The sequence below is a fragment of the Astatotilapia calliptera genome, chromosome 3 (assembly GCF_900246225.1).
Source record: "Astatotilapia calliptera chromosome 3, fAstCal1.2, whole genome shotgun sequence".
Lineage (NCBI taxonomy): Eukaryota > Metazoa > Chordata > Actinopteri > Cichliformes > Cichlidae > Astatotilapia > Astatotilapia calliptera.
The window spans coordinates 105,397-127,823 of record NC_039304.1 but is presented as its reverse complement, the minus strand read 5'-3'; the positions used below and the strand labels follow the sequence as shown (position 1 = coordinate 127,823).

At 40.6% G+C, this 22,427-nt stretch overlaps 1 protein-coding gene across 4 annotated transcripts in view; it reads left to right on the top strand.

The window, feature by feature from the left end:
* The window catches only part of afap1 (actin filament associated protein 1), a 92,774-nt gene that overhangs the window by 26,664 nt on the left and 43,683 nt on the right, over nt 1-22,427 (top strand). For 3 of the 4 annotated variants that reach the window (XM_026157922.1, XM_026157941.1, XM_026157914.1), the window contains exon 1: nt 12,713-12,970. The exons of the other annotated variant lie outside the window; for it this stretch is intronic. In XM_026157922.1, coding sequence (XP_026013707.1) covers nt 12,934-12,970 — 37 coding nt within the window. In that variant the 5' untranslated portion in view covers nt 12,713-12,933. Of the gene's footprint in view, nt 1-12,712; nt 12,971-22,427 lie in introns of those variants that run through there. 4 annotated transcript variants of the gene reach the window in all.

Genomic DNA, 22,427 nt, shown 5'->3' with positions numbered 1-22,427 from the left:
ATATAATAATAATAATGGATTGGATTTATATAGCGCTTTTCAAGGCACCCAAAGCGCTTTACAATACCACTATTCATTCACTCTCACATTCACACACTGGTGGAGGCAGCTACAGTTGTAGCCACAGCTGCCCTGGGGCAGACTGACAGAAGCGAGGCTGCCATATCATGCCATCGGCCCCTCTGGCCAACACCAGTAGGCAAGTAGGATAAAATGTCTTGCCGAAGGACACAACGACCAGGACAGAGAGCCCGGGGATCGAACCGGCGACCTTCCGGTTACAGATACGATTCCCAACCCCCTGAGCCACGGTCGCCCAAATGTGCCCAATATGCCACGTTTCAGCTAATATTTCCTGGGAATCACCTTGTTGACGCAAAAATATTATTTTATTCCAGTCAAACTCAGTTATCAGTTAAGTTTTTTGTATATTCAGCTAAAGAAATTGCAAGAAATTATTTGTTTTTGTGACAAACTGCTATTAACAAATTGCCTTATGATACAAATTAAAATGGGTTATTTGCTCAACTGTTTGTTATGTGTTGACAAAATCTTCATCTCTTAATTTAAGAGATGAACTTTCCCTTTTTCATCTTTGAATGACACACAGCTCGGTGTTATGTGGCTTAGGAAAAAAATCCTCTGAAAATGTTCGAGACTGGACTGGAAATTACTGAAAAAGCAGGCAATCCCCAAGCAAAAGTGTGGAAAACTATTGCTCAAGACTGCAAATTAGAAGACAGTCTGGCTTTTGGGAAGCAAAATATAAAGAAACAAGAACTGGCCTAAGACTTTTGCACAACACTGTACCTAGCCTTGAATAAACTCATACTTCGTCTTCTTTTTTTTTTTTGCCTGTCCCATTTGGTTCTTTAGCCGTCAGAATTGTTGTCTGAAAACCAACAAGGATACCCAGTGGATTTACTTTGCCAAATGGATCATCACGGCCTTGCCGTATTAGTCCATTTGATCGACCTTTGTTGTTATTATTTATTTTATTTTATTTTCAGTTGTTACAGACGGGACAGACATGACTGAGGGATAGGAAAGGGAGAAAGAAAGAGGAAGGAAAAGAAAAACAGAAGGGAAGAGGGACAGTGAGAAAGGGCACTTAAAAAATCTCCTGGATCACCTGTTGAGAGAAAAAGAAGAGAAAACAAGCAAAAAAAAAAAAACCAGAGCAACATACTAAACACAACACCATCACGTTAATCTAGCTAAATGTAAACAGCAGTAAATACTAAATATTGAATGTTGTTGTGTAGCAAGCAGGACCGACAATGTTCTTGTTCCCGAGATCCAGGCTCCAGACATCCAGAGGCCCCAGAGTGCGAGAGCCCAAGGAGGACCACCGGAGGGGCATCCGTGCCACCCTCCTGGGAAGAGCCCCAGATGAGGGGTCACCCAGTAGCCACGGAGCAGAAGCCAGAGGGGGCTGCAGTGGCGTGCCCGCCGGCTCTGCCGGCAGCCAGTTGTGCCAGAGTGAACCGAGCCGCAGGCCCAGAGGCCGGAGGCCCGAGGGCCCCCTTTGCCCCGGAAGAGGCCTGACCGGGCAACAGGCACCAGGCCCTGCCAAGTAGTCACCGGGAGTGAGCTGGTACATACCTGAGCGCCCAGCCCCGGACACCAAGAACCACCAACCCACCGACCCCTGAGGGCATCAGTTACCGGCCGCCCCGATGGCCAGCAGAGAACAGGGGTGTGTGAAAACCCCAAACCTCCCTCCTCTCGCTCATGTGTAGTGTTGCTGCATGTTGTTCTAAGGTGCATTTAAAACACGGGAGAGCATACTTCTTGCCATAAGTCGTATTACTTCTGTAGATCACAGAATGCATGTAATAAATGCACATGTACAGCAGAAAACCTAAAACTCAGAAATCAAGTATGTTTGGCGTCCAGGCCTGAGCAGGAAGCCCCATCCACTCTTCGTTCCAGGTCATCCTTCACCGAACCATCTGGCCTTTCAGAATTCATGTGTGAACACAAACGTGTGTGTGTGTGTGTGTGTGTGTGTGTGTGTGTGTGTGTGTGTGTAGACATACAAGTACATCTGCTGCCATTTGCAACAACCGCCAGATTTTTATTGTGTGCGTTTCCATGTGTATTTGGTTAGCTCCATTAAAAATGTATGAGCAAGTAGACAAACAGCCCAACAGAAAGGGGATTATGGGTGGAGGATGCTGACTCACAATGACCACATTTACATCAACATTAAACAAGCAAAACGTGTGAATATTATGATTTCTCAGAACAGTTCAGTAGAGGAAATCCAGTCTGATCTGACAACTGGCTGAAGGGGTGCCACTATACGACATTTTATAATGTCACGAAACATTCAGATGCAAATACCACAATGTCTGTTATCATAATGTGATGTCTGCTGACATTTTCAGTAATTCTGTCTTTATCTCTTAATGAGGTCTTAATTATGAGGTTTTCTCTTGTGTGCACTGCCTGTTCAAATCTTTCAGAGCAACGTTAATCTGGGTTTTGACTCAATAATTCATTCACCTCTGATTCATCTTTTTGAGCTGAGTCTTGGTGGGTGCTCTAGTGCTCATAGGTCCTGTTGAATGGATCACTTCCAGTTCAAATGTTACTTTCACACAGATGGCTCTTAAATTATCTCCAAGCACATTTTCCTATGATGCAAAAATATAGTTGATTCATTAACTGCAAGCCAGCCTTTCCCTGAGGAAAACAGCCATAAACTACAACATTTCATCTCCATTTGTAATGGATGAAATTAATTATTCCACTAAAAACTTTGGTCACTGCCAAGTGTATCTACTATTCCCGTGGCCAAACAATATTCAGAGAAGATAATACCAAATGTCTGGTCTTGACAGTGTAATCTAACTGTAATGCTTGACCATGCAGGTTGAATTTATGCTCTCTTTCAGATTGTAGAAACATGTACTTTGACACCAACAGTTACCTACAGTGATGAAACTGGGACTTCTCTGAGAAATTGCGGATACTACAGGCAGTGCTTGTGATTGCAGATCTATCGATATATCTATCAACCCTATTTTAAAGAATCTCATTGACCTTCCTGTAAACTCTGGATGGAAAAGAGAAGAACAACAGAGTTAGCAAAGAGTTAACTAAACAGAAAAGACGGAACAATTTTTCTTTGTTTACTGGTAAGTTAACACTTCCAGCTGGACCTGAACCTTGTGGACATTACTTCCATCTGTTTTTATGCAGGGGCTGGAGCTTTTGGAAAACCACCAACTACATTTAAAAGCAGGTACCTAAAACACTTAGATTTTTAAAATGATATATTTTCTTATTTTTATTACCTATTACAAAACAGGGCAATAGAGCTTGTTATTACAGTGATAGATAATATAGACAATCACAGTAAATCTTAACCTACGTTTGTGTGATAATTTACTAATAAGTTAATCAGCGGATTGTTTGGAGCTTAATGAGACATTTTATCCGTATATATGTGAAAACCATTTGTGCACATAGATATCTGAATCAGAGAGAGACAGAGCAACGGGAAAGCTCTATTTATGCACATACAGTACCTAAACTGCTAGATTATTTGAGGGAGGTCCATACTGTTAAAGGACCTGGTCCATTCTTGACCTAGTTTTCCTGCCAGCAGCAGTACCCTTGTTCAGTCTGGATGAAGGCCATGGCTCCATACACTGCTGTAGAAATATCAGATTCAAGGATCACCTTCTTTAAAAGCTTTCTTACCCTGTGTATGTGCACTATTTCAAAGTTAGTCCAATTTCAGCTCATTTCAATCTTATTTATATAATGCCAAATCCCAAAAAACAGTTACCTAAAGACACTTTATTTTGTAAAGGTAAAGACCCTCAATAACACAAAGAAAACCCCAACAATCATATGGCCCCCAATGAGCAAGCGTGTTAGTGACAGTGGGAAGGAAAAACTCAATTTTAATATGAAGAAACCTACAGCAGAATCGGGCTCAGGGAAGGGCGGCCTTCTGCCCCAACCGGTTGGGGATGAGTAGATATGGAGAGGACAAACACATCCCATGGAAAGCAGCCAGAAATAATTAAATGCAGAGAGGTGTATAAACACATAGTGGAAAAGGTGACTAAAGAAGAAATACTCAATCTATAATAGAAATCCCCTAGCAGCCTAAACCTATTGCAGCATAACTAAGGGAGGATTCAGGGTCACCTGATCCAGCCCTAACTATATGCTTTATCATGAAGTAAAGTTTTATGCCTAATATTAAAAGTAGTAATGGGGTGATACAGTACTATAAGGTGATCAAGATGAGATTGGACTTGATTATTCAAGACCTTGTATGTGATGAGCAAGGCTTTAAATTCAGTTCTGTATTTAACAGAGAGTCAATGAAAGGAAGCCAACATAGGAGAAATATGCTGTCTCTTTCTAGTCCCTGTCAATACTCTTGCTGAACATTTCGGATCAACTGAAGACTTTTCAGGGAGTTTTTAGGACATCCTGATAATAACAAATTATGGTAAGTAATAAATGCATGAACTAGTTTTTCATTATCACTCTGAGACAGGATGTTTCTAATTTTGGAGATATTGCCCAAATGGAAGAAAGCGACTGCTTTCTTCCATATTTGTTTAATATGTGCATTGAATGACATATCCTGGTCAAAAATTAGACCAAGGTTCCTTCTGTTACTGGAGGCCAAGGTAATGCCATCCAGTGTAAGAATCTGGTTAGAAACCGTATTTCTAAGATTTTCAGGGTTGAGTACAATAACCTCAGTTTTATCTGAATTTAGAAGCAGAAAATTAGAGGTGAACCAGGTCTTTATGTCTTTAAGACATTCCTACAGTTTAACTAATTGGTGTGTGTTATCTGGCTTCATGGATAGATAGAGTTGGGTGTCATCTGCATAGCAGTGAAAATGTATGCTATGTCTTCTAATGATACTGGAAGCATGTATAATGTAAACAGAATTGGTCCTAACACAGAACCATGTGGAACTCCATAATTAACCTTAGTGTGTGAAGAGGACTCTCCATTTACATGAACAAATTGCAGTCTATTAGATGGATATGATACAAACTGCTGCTCCATCCAAAGTGGGATGGATGCCGTCTCTCCCATCAAGACCAGGTTTCTGCCAGAAGGTTGCCCAATTATGTGTAAAGCCCACATCACTCAGACAGCCAGCAATTTCATTTAAAGGAGAATGTGTGGCTAAGCATGTCACTCCTGGGCCCACTGGGGAGGGGACCAGAGAAAACTACAGAGTCTGACATTGTTTTGGCAACACCGTTGGTTGCACACAGAGTCAGTATTAATTTTAATGACCTCCGTTTGACGTAACCAGGGGTCATTATTGCCCATATGGATTTTAATGCTCGGAGGAAATCCTAGTTCTACAAGTATTCACACTGTGTGTAGGGCAGTGTTTCCCAACCTTTTGGAGCCACGGCATATATTTCAAATGAGAAAAATCACACTACACCCCACCAAACAAAAATGTAACAAAAAGCAGAGCAAGAATAAGGGACTTGGCTCGGTTTGCCCCTTTTTGCTTTCTTCTGACCACTACTCATGCTAGGGCCTTCATCTGGGTCTGGATTTTCTCCACGATCCAGGTCAGATTAACTACTTTTTCAAACATTTGTCTATTGCTTTTACGCGCTGCGTTGTCTCACTCACAGCATGACTATTATGTAGTTTCTTCTTTGTCTTCTTCTGTTTTACTGGCAGTTGGCTACCCATTTAATTAGAGCAGGTAGTTGTACTGCCCTCTAGTGGAAGAGAAAGCTCTGCCTGTTACTCATGCCGGTCGCTTAGGGTACTAATCAGGTGGAACCAGATAATCTTCCACGGCACACCTGATCATTTCTCACAGTGATTGGGAAACACTGGTGAAGGGGTTATAGTTGGTGTCACAGATAAGCGTCGAGTAGTGAAGCTCATCCCTTAGTCAATTTCAGTTCACAGAGACCTGAATCGATTTGATTAAGTTCTTAAAATGTATAGTAAACTAATTTTAAAAAATTAAGTGACATTTCCTAAAATATACAAGTGTACACCTTTAAGGCTGAACTGCAAATATTTCCTAGTTGTCATTTGTCTCAGGTGATAGCAATAAGAATGTCGAGAGTTAAACACTCAGTTTTGGAACCTTGCCATTTATCTTCATATTTTGGGTATTTTATTATTTTGTATTTATTTATTTGTTAACAGATTAATCATTTTAAAGCAGAAAAGAAAAGGCAACAGAAAAAGACCAGACAAGGTTGACAGGTAATCCTGGATGCTGCGCCAGTTAAATAAACAGTCGTGGTTGTGCTGATGGATATTGATCTTGGGAACTGCCAATAGGGGTTGACTGATATTTTTGGTTTTAATATCCTTTGGCTCATGTTTAGATTATTGGCATACACTGATGCAGTGCATAATGGAAATGTTTTTTTTATCCGTGACCTATGCAGTGGTGCTAAATCAGCATTATGTAGGCCAATTAAAAGTTCATACCAAAGAGTACACCACACATAAACACCATATATAAAGTTGTAAAAAAATATTGAATAAATTCAATATTATATTGTATAATATTCTGACACATCTAGCAGTTTAAAGGAATTTAACATTTTTCAGTTCCGTGATGTGCATCATGTTTCCGTTTAGTTGTCCAAAATGTTCACTGGCTCTACTCTAAAGACATGATCCTTACGTAGCTATTCCGAGAGCTTTAGACCATATCCCAAGAGTTGTTATGATTGGATTGGCTATGTCAGAGTATGGTTGCCAAGGCCTGAAATAGCTTCCTTTTTTTGTGTTAACAATAATGATTGAAACTGGAAAAAAAAGAGTACTGTTGTATTTAGCCACACTGTAATGGATCTTTTCACAAACCCACACACCTACACAACCGTATGCATTAACTGTATAGGTTGACTGTAATGATGAGCTACACTCAAGTGTTGCCTTGAGTGCCACACACCCACACACACAGCTCACTGACTGCAATGAGAATGATGATGATAATGGGACTTCCAGACCTGGACATTAGAGCTGGCTAACTTCTCAAATGTGACGCACTGCCACCAGAGATTTATAATGCCTTGACGTCAGCATTCCTCATACACTTCCCGTTAAGAAAGGTGAGCCTGCGTGAGTGTGTGTATGAAACAATACCATTTACAGTGCTGTCCCAGCAATGTGAAGCCTAGTTGATACTGATTTACGTCTTCAAGCCGTGTTTTATTTTCAAGTACTTTCAGGCCTTAAGAAAGTAGTTACCCCTGGCCCATGGTTTGTTATGGCAATAATGTGAAACATCTGATCATTTTATGAATGCTTGCATGTACATAATCATGTAAATGAAAGTGATTGTGCCTGCTACTGGATGCATTGTGAAAGCGGCATGGCTTGTTTGATGGGGATATTGATGCACTGTGTCTGTTGTAACACAGGCAGCAGGAGGTCTGAGATCCATAGGAATTTCTCCATTCCTAACCCACAATCAAGCACAATGGATTTGAAACAGGAAAGAAATGTGTGGTTTTCATTGTGTTTTAAACTTTATCTAAAGTCTTAAGACCAATAATTCTTGATTAACTAACATATAAAAATGAGATATTCTACATGTCTGGTTGGCAAGAAATAGTGAATATATTCCAAGTTGATTCCATTAGTTGCTGCTGTGGTCGTTTTCTTTGCTTTCTATGCCTGTGAGTGAAAATTGCTTAAAGATTCTGCAATAAAAGGAAAAACTCAGATGACTCACATAGCTGAATTTTCTTAAATATCAAAGTAGTAAGAAAAGTCCAGAAAGCAGTGCAGTCTGAGTCACCCAAGTTTATACACGAGGTTAGTGTGTAGAAATCACTGTTGCTGTTGAAGTTTCTATAAAGTTTGAACATGTTCAAAACAAAGTTAGAGTGTGGGTGCACCCACAGTGCCCCCACGGCATGTTTGCTAGGAAGGAACACACACATTTTCATGAACAATAAAATGCATAACAGCCTACCCTGACAAGTCTTTCCATTCTATTTTGGTCAAAAGAGGTGTGTGTGTGTGTGTGTGTGTGTGTGTGTGTGTGTGTGTGTGTGTGTGTGTGTGTGTGTGTGTGTGTGTGTGTGTGTGTGTGAGAGGAGGGGCTATGGCTGGGCATGTCTTAGTGCACACTGAGAGGTGCTCAGGTTGGCTGCTGTTTTGACAAGCATATCTTGAATACTTACCTTTTATCAAGTAAAGGGGGAAACACCCAGACTCAAAACAGCCAAACCACAGACACACACACATATGTACACACACACACACACACACACACACGTATACACACACACATGGATGACCTTGCTCAGAGAGAGTTAGACCACTTTCCTTAACTCTTAGCCCTCTGATACTGCTGAAGCAACACTGATACATAAATGATCATCCTGCTATTGAGTCAACTTTGAGAAAGTTTCTCTGGTAATTCCTGTTTTTAGTGTACATTCATGATTTGAACTGTAATGATCTGGAGTATTCAGAATATCTATGGCAGCCAAGACATTGTTCATTTTTATTTGCAGTGAAGACGCACTGTGGAAGAACAGTGGATGAAATTATATACAAAAATTGAAATGGGGCACTTATAGCAATCAATTGCAGATAATCTGCAGTCCCCTTCCTCATTGGTTTACGTTTTACAAAACCAGCTGGCATCAAATTGTTGGTGATTTTTTTTACCACCAAAGAGTTACCAAGAGTTCATTTCCTTTGCCTTCTTCAAATTCAGTAAAGCAAAGAATTTCTTGACATTGTCCAAAATAACATTTTGGCTTGTTAAATATAATCCATATATAACGCCTGATAATTATGAGCAGATGTCTGATGAGTTCAGGAAGGCAGTTAAAGTGGGGGAATCCCTGGCTGTTTTTAGTAAGGATCCACAGGGGTCTCTAGCTGATGTACAGAGCTCACAAGATCTTATTTTTGTTGCAATTACCTTGCTAGTCAGTCTGCACTTTTCCTTATCAAAAAGCTTCACAATGGCATATACAATCACACCAAGTCATTCATTTAGTCCCAGTATAAGTGTTTGACTGAGTCTGGCATGATCATCCATCCTCTGGTTTGTCATAAGACCCTGACAGCACCACACTCCACCAGTGGCTTTCCACATTGCAAAGACAAGGCGAGCCTTGTCCCAAAGCCAAACCATGTGTCTTAATTCAATAACTAGAATGGGGGATGGGTTGGGGAACTGGTATGTATTCCAAGTCAGATGTCTATCTTGCGACTCTGGATTTGTCACTTGGGCTATTTGATTTAGTTTCTGAACATGTGCAGTAGGTGGAATATTTTCATTATTGTACAAATAGAGGTGGCTTGTTGCTGTTGCTTACAGTATATATATTTTCTCCCTTTTTTTTCCAGGAGTTTATGATGTAATGAAAACATTTATGGATAAAATATGGTATATGAAATATTCAAAGTTAATGACTTCTGTCTGATGCCATGAATGGGTGGAGTGAGGTGAAAAGCATTCGGGATATACATTTCTAATAGTAATGCAAATGGACTTGTGCTGTGGAGTACTGTCACTAGTTATAGATTTTGATAAACCTCTATGGCATTAGCTGCCGACAGTAATAAAACTTTAACCCAAAAAAGGTACTGCATACTTAGATCATATGTGATAGATCCTAACCAGTTTGTGATTGGTTACTGGCTGTGGCTACTCGCCAGGTGAAATTGTGGGTCCTGCACATAAAAACTCTTCGTGATTGCTTTTCTGCTAGGAGGTTGCTACAGTCACTTGTAGTTTGCATGGAAGATGCCGTCTTGTCTGTAGACACTTGCTATTCACTCTCGAACTATAGTTATATTTCAATGATGTTGATGCAAACAAAGAAAAGTTGTGAAACACATTTCAAAAGGTACAACTTTTACTCTGAAGGTAAACATTCTCAGTTTCTCATATGCATTGCACATTTTGCAGTTTCACTATAATTTGGCGAGTCATTTGTAATGGTTTGACTGTCAAGCGCTGGACCTGCTAGTGACAAAGTAATCAAAAGGAGGTTTTCAGTGCAGTACTGTATACGTCATTGTGCCTATTTTCATGCTAGTGAGACCACGCAACCATCTGCAACCACTTGCTGGCTGTGGCTCAGGGAGTAGAGCAGGTCATCTGCTTATTGGCTGGTGGTTTGATCTCTGGCTACTCGGACCTGCAGTCTTTGGTAATGGATGCACTGGAGAGCAGCTTTTGTGAATGTGAGATAGAAAGCACTTAGGAACAGATAAATGTGCTTGTATGAATGAGTGAATCAGGCATGCTGTATAAAGCACTTTGAGTGCTCAGGTAGAGTAGAAAAGCCCTATATAAGAATCAGTTCCTATACCATTTATTCCCCTACCACTCAAAGAGTGGTTGCTAGGCCTGCATGAATGGGGCTTTAGAAATCAATTTTTACAACGACTGCCAGCAACCAGTTGCAACCAGTCAGGGAATACACAATTTTCCCTCATGTTCGGTACCAGATGGTTTCTAGGCTTATCTGATTGACCTCTTAACCTGCAAAATCCTCTGATCATTAAGCAGAGAAAGTGGATGTCTGATAGTCTAACTGGTCAAAACATCAACGTTTCATCATCAGCTTTAACATTTACGTGTTTGTGCATGTGTGTTTTCTCTCACTAGGGTGTCTGAATAACTTGACGAGTTGATGACTGACTTGGATAGGGAAGTGTCCAAGTTATTACAGTATCTCAATCTCTATTAGATTTAATAAAAGTAAGTGGGAAGAAGACTGATGTCACTATTGACTTTTAAAGAAACAGAGCCAAGTTAACTTTCATCTGGTATGCAGTTTCAGTGGGATCACACTTGCGCATACACATTACACAAAAGAAAAGTGTGTTTGAGACTCTAGACTTGAGTGAAGAATATACAGTCTGGTGCTTTTTCACTGTAACCCGTCAATCTTTTCATCACTTATTGCTACTCACCACAGGCTGCCTCTCCATCTCATATCTCACCCTCATAAGAGTCTCATAACTCAACCCGAAATCCTCCCACTAGATTTGTCCACTGCAGTTAACTGACTTTAGGGTCATCTAGTCTGCATACTGCCTTACAGTGCACCAACATACCTCCTGTGTTTTAAGCTCAAAAGAGTTTGGCACTAGCGAAGTTAGTTGCAATGGAGGTAAAATCCAAAGGGTTTTATGTTCACATTAGCCTGCTGTTCATTTTGACCGGTGTGTCCAAAGCAATTGTCTCTGATAACACTGTTTTTGTGTGTGTGTGGCCTTTTGCTGTCTGTTGTGTTGAACTTGAGGCTCTATTGCCTGAGGAAAATTGGCAGCAAAACTGTGTGCGAGTGGAGAAGTTTTTTTTTTTAAAAAAGCAACTCATATTTCTGAAAAGAAAGTTTTAGTCATAACTCAAACAAAGAGAAAATCTTCTGGTAACTTTTATATCAACAGTGGATCAAATCACTATGTGCACTGTGTAAGGGATCATCAGCTGGGAATCCAAAAGATATTATCACCCTGCTCTCGATTTTTAAATAATGGTGTTTATAATAATAGCGCTTGTTATACTTGTTTGTGATACAAAATGCTGTTGTGACCCTAAACAAATCAAGCCAATGCCAAAGTATCAAAAATTGCATTTTGTCTAGAGCCCATGTGGAGCTGAGATGTCACATTATGTGTCTTATTCTTTAGGGAAATGCACGTCAACAGCCTCTGCCAGTCTGTGGTTCTTCTTGAACTCGTGAGACCAAAAGGTGATCTGGAACATTATTCTTTCTCTCCACACTGCACACTGTTCCCTTCCTCACAGTCTCAAGTTCCACGCTGAAAAAGGGCAGGGTAGAGCAAGTCTTTCCTTCCCCCCTTCCTCCTCCCCTGATGGCAGATGGGATATTGAACTCAGACTGGCTCTTGTTTGCCCCTGGGGACTAGGACGTAGGGATCAGCAGCTTATGGTAATGCAGTGTACTGTAATTAGCGAAGGCATCCAATTCTCAAGCAAGTTTGTGGGTTTTTTTCCCTCAAAAATGAAAGAATTTGCACATACATGATTTACTACTGCAAAGAACCAACATGAAAGAGATTTCAAATCATTTTTTGTACACAGTGTGGCTCTAAAGGTATTGACATGCGCACCAAACAAAACATTTCTGTGCTGTGGAGTGACTGCACCAGGAAACAAAATGCTGTGTAATCAACACCCCCGGCCCAGTTACACTGGGATTTCTGGAATTCTCACATTAAAAAGTCACCCTCACTCCACAAGTAAAACAATGTGGAGTGTTGCTTACCATCTGCAACTTCTGGGCCACAAGAGTCAGCAGCTGTTGAGATACATTTTCACACAATCCTAGTAATAGTTTGTATATATTCAGAGCAGATGAAATAAGCTCAATGAAAGTGCGATCAAAGCATATGTAAAACACACACATATGCTTTCAATGACACGTGTCTTTGACTCGATTAAAAAACGGAAAGAAAAGCAGCGTATTAAATTAATAAATTGCAGCATATTAAAGACAGTACTGGCATCTAAATGATATCAATCTGCCTTCATTCTGAAGTCACATAATTTCGAATAAAACAGAATAGGCCAGAATGGAGATTATAAAGAAAAGCAAAGGGGAAATCTCATAAATCCAGCAGAGCTATCAGTGCAGGAAGATTGGGAGCGAGCGAGCGAAAGAGAGCGAGAGAAGGGGGCGCGTAAAGAGGGGAGGTTAAGGAGAGGGGAGGAGAGAAGGCACAGGGAGGGAGTAGGAGAAAGATCCGGGGAAAAACTTTGAAAGGGAAAAAAAGACGTTTCAGTGGCCGCCGGTTAGCTAGGAAAAGGACAGTCGGAGGTAGAAAGAGGAGGCATAGAAGACAACTGCGTGCCTGTGTGGATTTTTACCGCTGCCAGGAAGCCGCTGGGCACGCGCCTGCTCGGGACGGGGGATTATAGATGAGCTTGACTTTAAGATGAGGAGCGAGCCCATTCTTTTCACTTCCAGCAGGGGTGAGTGGCTTACGCTGTCCTTTTTTTCCCGTGAAAAAATGAATGCAGCTTGGTTTTCTAGCAGCAATAAACCTATTAAAATGGAAGGTTGTTAAAAGCGACTTTCTTACGATGTATCTCTTGTACAGTGGGATCTCCACGACGTTCAAACTGAAAGCCAAGAACAGCATGACTTTTCCGGGGCTGCTAGTGTACTCACTAACAAAGATTACCGGTCGATAACGTTTGTTTTGGCTTCCTTGCCAGCTTTTATTATTCTTCTGTTGTAGTTCAGAGTGTGTATTGTAGAAATCTGTGTGCATGCATCAGATTGGCGCACGTGCGCCGTTCAGCACATACGCAAGCGCAGAAAAAGGCCACAAATGAATAATGTTTCTAAAAGGTATGCTGAAAGAGGGCACGGGGAAGAGACTGCGGAGAGACAGTTGGCTCCTCGCAGTGTCATTAGGGTTGTGGTCGCGTGTTAAGTGTCTATGTAGTATATGGACTTTATGCCGGACTCCGTTCAGTCATCTGGCAATTTAATGTAGCTCTGACTACAGAAATGAATCCCTTTATAAATGAGAAAGCAATCTGTTTTGGTGATTCTGGTCTTCAAGAGTTTGACCTCATAATGATGTGTAACAGTAGTTAAACTGATATAACTAGACTCAGCTTTTGGGCTGACTTCATTGCTGCCACCAGTGAAACTTGGTGGTGTTATCATACAATTGACAGAAGAATACCTTTCATTGGTTCACCTATTAAAGGTGAACCAATGGAAGGTGCTCTTAACAAATAATGTAATTAAAGCTCATTGTACTTTACAAGCACAAGCAGTACTTTTTTCAGATATTTCACCATTTTATCGGTTTTCATTTTGTAATTACCCCCTATTATGCAACCCAATTCCTTTCTTTCTGGCATGGAGCTTAAAAGCAAGTCTGTTTCTTATTACCTCATTGTTGCTAGACAGCAGATCCACATACATCAACAACATGTGCAGTATCCGTCTCTGAAAATAATCTTTAAAAATCAGAGTACTTTCAACAGTGCTCAGAAAAACTGCTGCATAATTCTGAGCTGGAGGGTTACTCTTACTGTACACTTGGAGCAGTTAGGGGATAAATTGAGGAGTATTACCCTTATCTTTGCCTGCCTGAGATTTTGAGACAACAAACTCTGGCTCTCTAGACTTGGTTGCAACAGCAGGATAACGGTAAACCAACCTATTTAGTCAAAAATAGTCACTTTGTCACTGTGTACACTAACAGAACTGTTTTTTTCATCTTCTTATCCATTTAGCTTTATACAGCTGGCAGTACTCAGACAGTTATTAAACAGTCCAGGTCAGCGTTAGGGCAACTCCACCCTGAAGTCAGAGGTTTTCTAACACAACCCTGGAATGACAACACAAATGCTTGATATCTCTCACTTGTCCTCATGTGATTGTGAAGTGAGTGCACAATAACAGGACCAATGCTAGCAGCTGCAAGGGTTTCGGGTGGCCCGGCAGTGCTTCAGTGCCCGGCATTTGGTGAGGTTTGTACAGACATCTATTGTGTACTACTGAAGCATGCAGTATATAATATTTTTGTTTAACCAGTGTGGATATAGAAGAGCCAGTATGCAGGTATAAAATAGATATCACAACTCAGCTAGGTCTTCTAGTTTCCCAGCTCAGGATTTTCTATGATACAGTAACAACACATACTGCAGTCCTTGCTGAAATATAAATAAGGAATCTTGATTTACTCTTAATAATACTAAGAAAAACTAATTAGGGCTCCTGTAGTGGAGCTTTGTTCGGTATTCTGGAAATAAACCCAACAGGTTGGTTTAGAGTAAACATTGTCCTCATGCATTCAGAGGAATTCAAAGAATTTTTTGGGGTGGAGTAGTATTAATTTATGCTTTTTTTGTTTTTATTGGTTTATGTTGTTTTATGTTGTATTGGTTTATGATGGTGTTCACTGATTGGAACTTCTCAGTTTAAACAGTGTTGGGAACACTGTCTATTACTAAAGAGGCCAGCCATGAGGTTTTACCTTCACCAATCTCCATGCTAAAAATACTTTGTCTCTGGATTTGTACAGGCTGCTTTAAACAATATGCAGGACAGTGATGATAACTATGGCATTTGTTTTTCAGGTCAAAATGGCACGCCCGATAAAGAGCAAACTTGTCATTGTCACAGACTCTCAAAATTAATCTTCTGTATCAACGTAGCTTTGAATGTATACAACATTTTAGTCAAATACCTTAAAACTGCAATTGATAGTTCTATGGTTTTTCTTATACATTAGTTTGATGATCTTCTCTGGCATGCCCCAAAAATTTTAAGTGTGGCTTCTATAATTATTTTTTACTGGGGTCATGTCCCACCATGAATTCCTGCTCCAGGGTGAAGCTGTCAAGCGTGGAGATCTACTGTAAAACACTCAGCAGAAATGACCTATTGTGACGCATACCAGAGTGCCATTGAAAAGATTTTTTGTCCAACGCAGTCATCACTCACCACCTGCCCTGTTTGTCAGAATTGCCTTCCTGCGATTTTTCTACTTCCCGAAAATGAAACCCAAGTTCTAAGACTGTCCTGACACACTGGTGGAGATCTAGTGCAAGAACAAAGGGGCATACGGGGACTTCTACAAAGTGACCTACAAATGGTAGAAGCTCAGAAAAATAGTACAGAAATGCACAAGAAGATGATCTTGAATGGAGATCAACCAAATTTAGCTCAGGCATATTTTTTCTAGATAAATCTTCTTTTTTTTTTCCTTGCTGCAGTTGTGGCAGTTTGAAACAGTGGAACAGTGTTGATTGATACTAAACATAAAACATACAAAACTGCAGTGACATTTTGCAAACAGTAATGACTGTCTCACTATACAGCAGTTTAGTGATAATCAATGCATAGCTGTTGTTTTTGATGCTGTTGATGTTGTTTTACTAGCTTCCCTTTGTCTATGCTATCTGCCAACCCTAACCCACTGGATCGGACACAGGTCACAGCCAAAGACGTTAACCCTAACCCTATCTTAACCTGTAATCTGGGAAAAAAAGTGGATACTTTTTAAAATATCAATTAGGGAAATTTTTTGGGAGAACTGTTTAATGGAAAGCAAAATTGCATACTTTAACTATCTAGGTCAGAGTTGGGATCGTTACCAAATGTTACTTGGGTTAGCAGTCAAATTTGAGCAACTGCTTGCTTCTAAAACATCTCTGATCTAAGGGACCTGGCTTGCTTTCCTTTCTATGTTGTTTTGAGCTGGTGGTGGATTTGAGGCAATAATAGAAAACCAAAGTCAACGTCAACTGTCTCTTTTAGCAAGTCCATGCTCAATAGCTCTCCCATTTATGGGGTGCTGTGCTTTGGGGGCAAATACAAGTGTTAAAGTGTTTATTGCCACTTATTATTGCAGCTTTCCTCACAGAAACTCTGAGTCGACAAGCAATTAATTGGAGTGTGTGTGATGTGGGAACGGTGGGTGCATGGTGTCACCGTACTGGCCTGCTTCGCTCATTTGGTTCTCCTTCCCTGCCTCATTCACCCCAATAGTGATTGAAGTTTAAAAGCTTTCATCTGTCAGACGCGTGAGCCCCTTCCTTTTTTTGGTGATGGATCCCAGCAGTGGAGAGGAGAGATGAGGAGAAATGACTTTGCCATTTCTCCATCCTTCCCTGCAGAGTTGGCCTGTCAGTAAGCTGGCATGTGGGAAGAGAGACTTTAATTTTGGGCCGACTAATCATAGCCCTCCCAGCCTTACCCCTGTGTCAATATGCATCTGGAAAAACACAGGGAAAAAGAATGGGGAGCGAGTGCCAAACTCAAGCACAATTCAAAGGACCCCAGTGTATGCCAAATAGCACAGAATGATATGGCATACATCCAGCTGGCAGCCTGTTGGTAGCCTACTGATTTAACATCATCAAACAAGCATTTGCCTTTGGACTCGTACTTTAAAGAAGTTAAAATAGTTCTGCTTATTGCAAGCATATATGGTCGCCTTGAAAATTTGGATGCATTAGGAGGAAATCACTTCTCATGAGTCTCACTAGCCTTCAACAAGCTTATTGTAATAGGATGAGTGCATTCACTTGTTAGCCTGTCTGCCTTTAACAAAGCTTTTAGGATTACAGTACAAGACTAAAGCTGCCTTGGTGGGGTGTCCTAATAGGAGGATAAGGGTACAGGGAGCTGTAATTTTGTCAGTTTGAGCGTTTGGTTGTGACTGTGTAGCTGCTGTTTACACTCGCACAGATAAGAGTGCCTCTGTGTCCTGTTTCTGTAGGTGGTGTTTAATAAGTAACTGATGAAAAGACCAAAGGCTTCTATCACAGTCAGGACAATGGGTACACCTACAGGAATCTAATTTGATTTAAATCAAAGTTAGACAGGCTTTAGCTATTTCAGATTGAAAAAAGGGGCAATCATGCATGATGAATTTTGTATTTTCAGTGTTTTCCACACATAGACTTTATTTGGAGACTGAGGTTAGTATTTTATGTCTGACAGAACAACGCTGTTTGTGATCAGACAAATAGCTGATCACAGTGTTCAGCCGCTTCTAACCAAATGCCAGTTTTATCTATTGCCTGGCTCGCTGACCTGTGAGAACCTGACCAGAACCTGTAGGAAGTAGAGAAATGGTTTATGTGATGTTACTCCGAGCTCACCAAGGCTTACAGAGCAGAACAAGGAACACAGCTGCCAACTTTAGCCCATGAAAGTGAAGTTAAGGTGAATTCATATACCATACACAAGGAAAACTTCAGACACAACGACTGTGTTTAACTATTAAATGGAAGTTTTTGAGTTAAATAAAAGATCTCATCCAAGGTGTCCTGGGATGAAATAGGCAGCATTGTGGAAAATTAATACCAGGGATGCCCAAATGCAGCTATAAAGTCCATATTCTAGGACCTCCAATCTTCTAGATTTCTCTTTACCAAATGTAGAAGGTGTGTACTACAGTTTGAGACTCAGTGGGATCGGTTTTTCAACTTGCTGTGACCAACCTGGTGCTAATAACAAAAGGTATGGTGCATGGCAAACAGACTGCTTGTTACAGTATATTGCTTTTTGCTAGTCTATTTGGGTAATTTATAAAACTTGCCTCATTCACACAAGATGGCCCCGCCCCTCCCTAAAGCCTGGTTCTGCCGTAGGGTTCTTCCTGGTAAAAGGGAGTTTTTCCTTCCCACTGTCGCCAAAGTGCTTGCTCATAGGTGGTCATATGATTTTTGGGGTTTTCTCTGTATGTATTATTGCAGGGTCTACCTTGCAATATAAAGCACTTTGAGGCGACTGTTGTTGTGATTTGGCGCTATATAAATAAAATTGAATTGAATTGAATTCATTTATTAGATGACATGTGCTGCTTCCTGAGCTATCACAACCTGTGGAAAATCGGAATTTTCCTGTGAAATTACTTTGTGTTGAATGTTCATGAGTTCTCAGATAGTAAATCAGAGACGTGTGCCTGTGAAAACTCCAGTCCACTACCTATATCTGAATTGAGCCATTTTGTGGATGAAACAAATGATGATGCTTAGTAGACCTACAGCCTCTATATCCTCACCAGTCAAAAACCATGTATAATGTGACACTCATTTCTCACACCCATGCAGCTACAATTCCCAGTCCAATCAAGAAAACCTCATGTCCTCCATTCCCACCAGAAGATCAAAACTACAAGCAGGAGTGTCTCCCCCTCCACAACCCTTCACCCCATCTTTCTTTTTGTCCAATGGTTTTTAGCTGAGCTCCCTCTAATTATCTTTTTAAAAGACATACCAAAGGGCGCATCATTACTATCCCCAAATATTGTTTGGTTTTAGAGCTTGCTTTGGGACTTCTCCCACCATATTTCCACCTCTCTTATCTTCTCTACACCTCCATCAGCACTTCCCTATCCCATCACCTTTCTTTTCTTTTTTTTTCTCCTTTTCACATCAGGGTTTTGCAGATGTGTGTTTGCGGTCTGGGAAACATCTGCTTCTACAGTAAACCACCTGTACAGTTCGATAGCAATCAGCCCCCCTCTGTGATGTTTGCTTGGCATGCCTGATGGAAGATAGAAAACACACAAACCTCATAATTACAGACCTGAGAAATGGGGCGGGAGCAAGGCAGCTTGTCTTTCATCATAAGTTAATGCAGCATCACCCATCCTCTGATCTGTTCAGAACTCTCCCTCTCGCCTGGTGCTCATCCAAGTTGAGGCTTTAAAAGTCTTTATGAAACATTTATGACTGGTAATAGCACACAACTTTCACAGCTTTCCACCAGCAGTGGGAAGGGAAAAAAACAGTACACAAGGCTACCAGTATAGGACTAAAATATCTGTATGTAGCGGAGGACATTTAAGAGTTATTTTTATCTGATAAATTATAAAGTGAAGCTGAGAAGGGCAGTGAAAATTCAGATGGTAAGCAGTTACCTTTACAAGTTGGAGTTACGAAGGAGTTATCAGAGTGGAAAGGCAGATGATACTCTTCCTTTTCCCCCCAAAGTATTAAGAATTTTTCAGCTTGTCTGTGTGATGGTTTTTATGTAATCATGTGACAAATAAATACCTTCCAGCATCACCCTGTGTTTTGGTGGCATGTTGGAAGCAGTAACCATGACGATGCCAGACCATAAAACCAACCTCAATTAACAATAACCACCTTCTTACTGTAACACTGAACCCACAGTGCAGTTAAGCTTCCCAAAACCGCAGAAAGTGGGTGTTTGGAACTGTAAGTCTCTGGCTTCTCATGCATCTTTTAGGTGCACAAGGACTCCTTTAAAATCTGTTACGTGCCACAAAATAGCAGTTCTGGTTGAGCTGACCTGGTATGGCAGACAACATATTCAGCTGATTCAACTTTGGATAAGAATCTGAACTGTCAGGTCCATGAAAAAATAGTCTGAAAACATTATTGCGTCAAGCCTTGAAGTTTGAAGAACAAACAAAGGAAATATACTAGAAATCAATGTATGTGTTTGTTCCTGACATTATTGCTTTTATTACAAGTAAAGCTAATTAGAATCATCATTTTCTATGTTCTTGGTATATTTTGTATTGTTTTGCCATTCAAAGCATTTTATGGTTTTTTGTTAGAAATATAAACCCTACTCCTTGTTCACTTTTGGCACAGTGCATTTATACTCCCATCCAAGACTTAAAGACCTTTACCAAGTTTGTATGGCCCATTTATCCAAGTAAACTGAGCCCATGTTGATTTACAAAAATGGCATGGCTTTATGATTATGACAATGGTTTGGTATTAGAGTGACTTGGACCATTTTCTTAAAGGAAAAAAAACAATTCAGTTCAATTCAGTTTTATTTATACAGCGCCAAATCACAACAACAGTCACCTCAAGGCATTTTACATTGTAAGGTCGACCCTACAATAATACATACAGAGAAAAACCCAACAATCATATGACCTCTATGAGCAAGCACTTTGGCGACAGTGGGAAGGAAAAACGCCCTTTTAACAGGAAGTGCCGTCCGGCAGAACCAGGCTTTAGGAAGGGGCGGGGCCATCTGCTGCGACCGGTTGGGGTGAGAGAAAGAAAACAGGATAAAAGACATGCTGTGGAAGACAGCCAGAGATTAATAACAAATATGATTCAGTGCAGAGAGGTCTATTAACACATAGTGAGTGACGTAAATTGACTGAAGAAGGAATACTCAATGCATCATGTGAATCCCCCAGCAGCCTAGGCCTATTGCAGCATTACTAAGGGAGGATTAAGGGTCACCTGATCCAGCCCTAACTATAGCAAAAAGGAAAGTTTTAAACCTAATCTTAAAAGTAGAGATAGTGTCTGTTTCCCAAATCCAAACTGGAATAATTCCAGTTCTAATAGTTGCATTGCATTTCAGCAGTGTGTGTATGTTGAGGCAAATCCTGACCTGAAGTCCTGTCAGATAATCAAACTAAACACGTCTTCGAAGTGTTAAAGGCGCTGCTGGTAACAAGAAACAGACCTCCATTTTATACATTTTATCTCATCTAAGCTAGTGTGGACTAATCCTCTTTAACCAATAAGAAGAGTTCAATTCCGAAACAGCATGGTGTTGATGTATTATTTGTAATATGCTAATTTCCTAAACAAATTAGACAATGACGGCTTGTTGCATGGTCCTGTACAGCAAAACCAACTCTTCTTCGTGCCGACTGATGATGTTTGAGAAAACCAGCATTGCTTTGAGTCACTGGATAGCAACTGTCAGTGTTCCGTCAATCATAACAGCTGTATTCCAGGAAGAGGGCAGAAAGCCCTCCTCCCTCTAACCTTGCTAAGCATTTTTGCACAATAACAAAGCCGCAGGCTCTCAAGTTTTACATGAAATCCAAACGTGACCCCGTTGTCTCGTTCAAACACAGTCCTCACTTAGGAAAATCCCCTTTGATCTGAATACCTGGCAGTGAAAACATCCCTGTGAGTTGTCTAGGTGTTTTTAGTGTGTGTGTGTGTGTGTGTGTGTGTGTGTGTGTGTGTGTGTGTGTGTGTGTGTGTGTGTGTGTGTGTGTGTGTGGGGATTGATGTTTTGGAAAGAGCACGTATTTTTTGTCATGCAGACCGAATGCTAACACAGCAGATGTGGTTTGGGGTACATATGATTAATGTATGCAGATATCAGAAAACTGACTAAAATATTTATGGCATTAGAATCAAAAAGCTAGAATACATGACACAAACACATGCACTGCCTTTTATGTTGAGTACAATGAAGGGCATTATGGAAATGGAAAAATGAGGCTGAATGAACAGGGTGAGATGGGGAAGAAAGGACGTGGGCAGTTTGTTTGCACAACATGTTTTTTTTTTTTATTATTTTATTTTCCTGCGTGCCCTTAGGCCTTCTTTGAGGGTGGTCCTTGCCTCCACCTCTTCATGTTCTCTGCCATCTTTGGTGAACTGGGGAGCTCACTTTCGGTTGTTAATGCGCACAGGTTGTGTTTTTTGGCCACCCCTGTGGAGGTAAAGTATTGCACACGTTGCACAAAGCTCTACGAAGCAGTAAATGGAGCAGTAAATAGCTGCTTGGCTGTTCAGAGTTTAGTACAAAATCAGGTAGTGCTGAAAGTGATCCAGGGAGCGTGTACCTTCGCAGTGAGGGATGTTACTACTTGTTTATCTGCAAGTACAGAGTGATAGTGTAGGTGAAGTGCAAGTAATCTTTCTGCTGTAAAAGGATTTAAAGCACTCCGACTTACAGATATTTGGGGTTGATTGTTGGGTTTTCTCTGTATTATCATAGGGTCTTTACCTTACAATGGAAAGTGACTTGAGGCTTTGAGATTGTGATTTGGTGATATATAAATAAAACTGCATTGAAATATGTTTTTCCATTGGTGGCTCAGGAGTTAAATATTTTCTGTTGTTATTGTCATCGTTAATTGCAGTTTTAGTGGTATTACATGCACAAACGGAGGAAACATGTTACTCCATGTTAGTCTCCCCATCA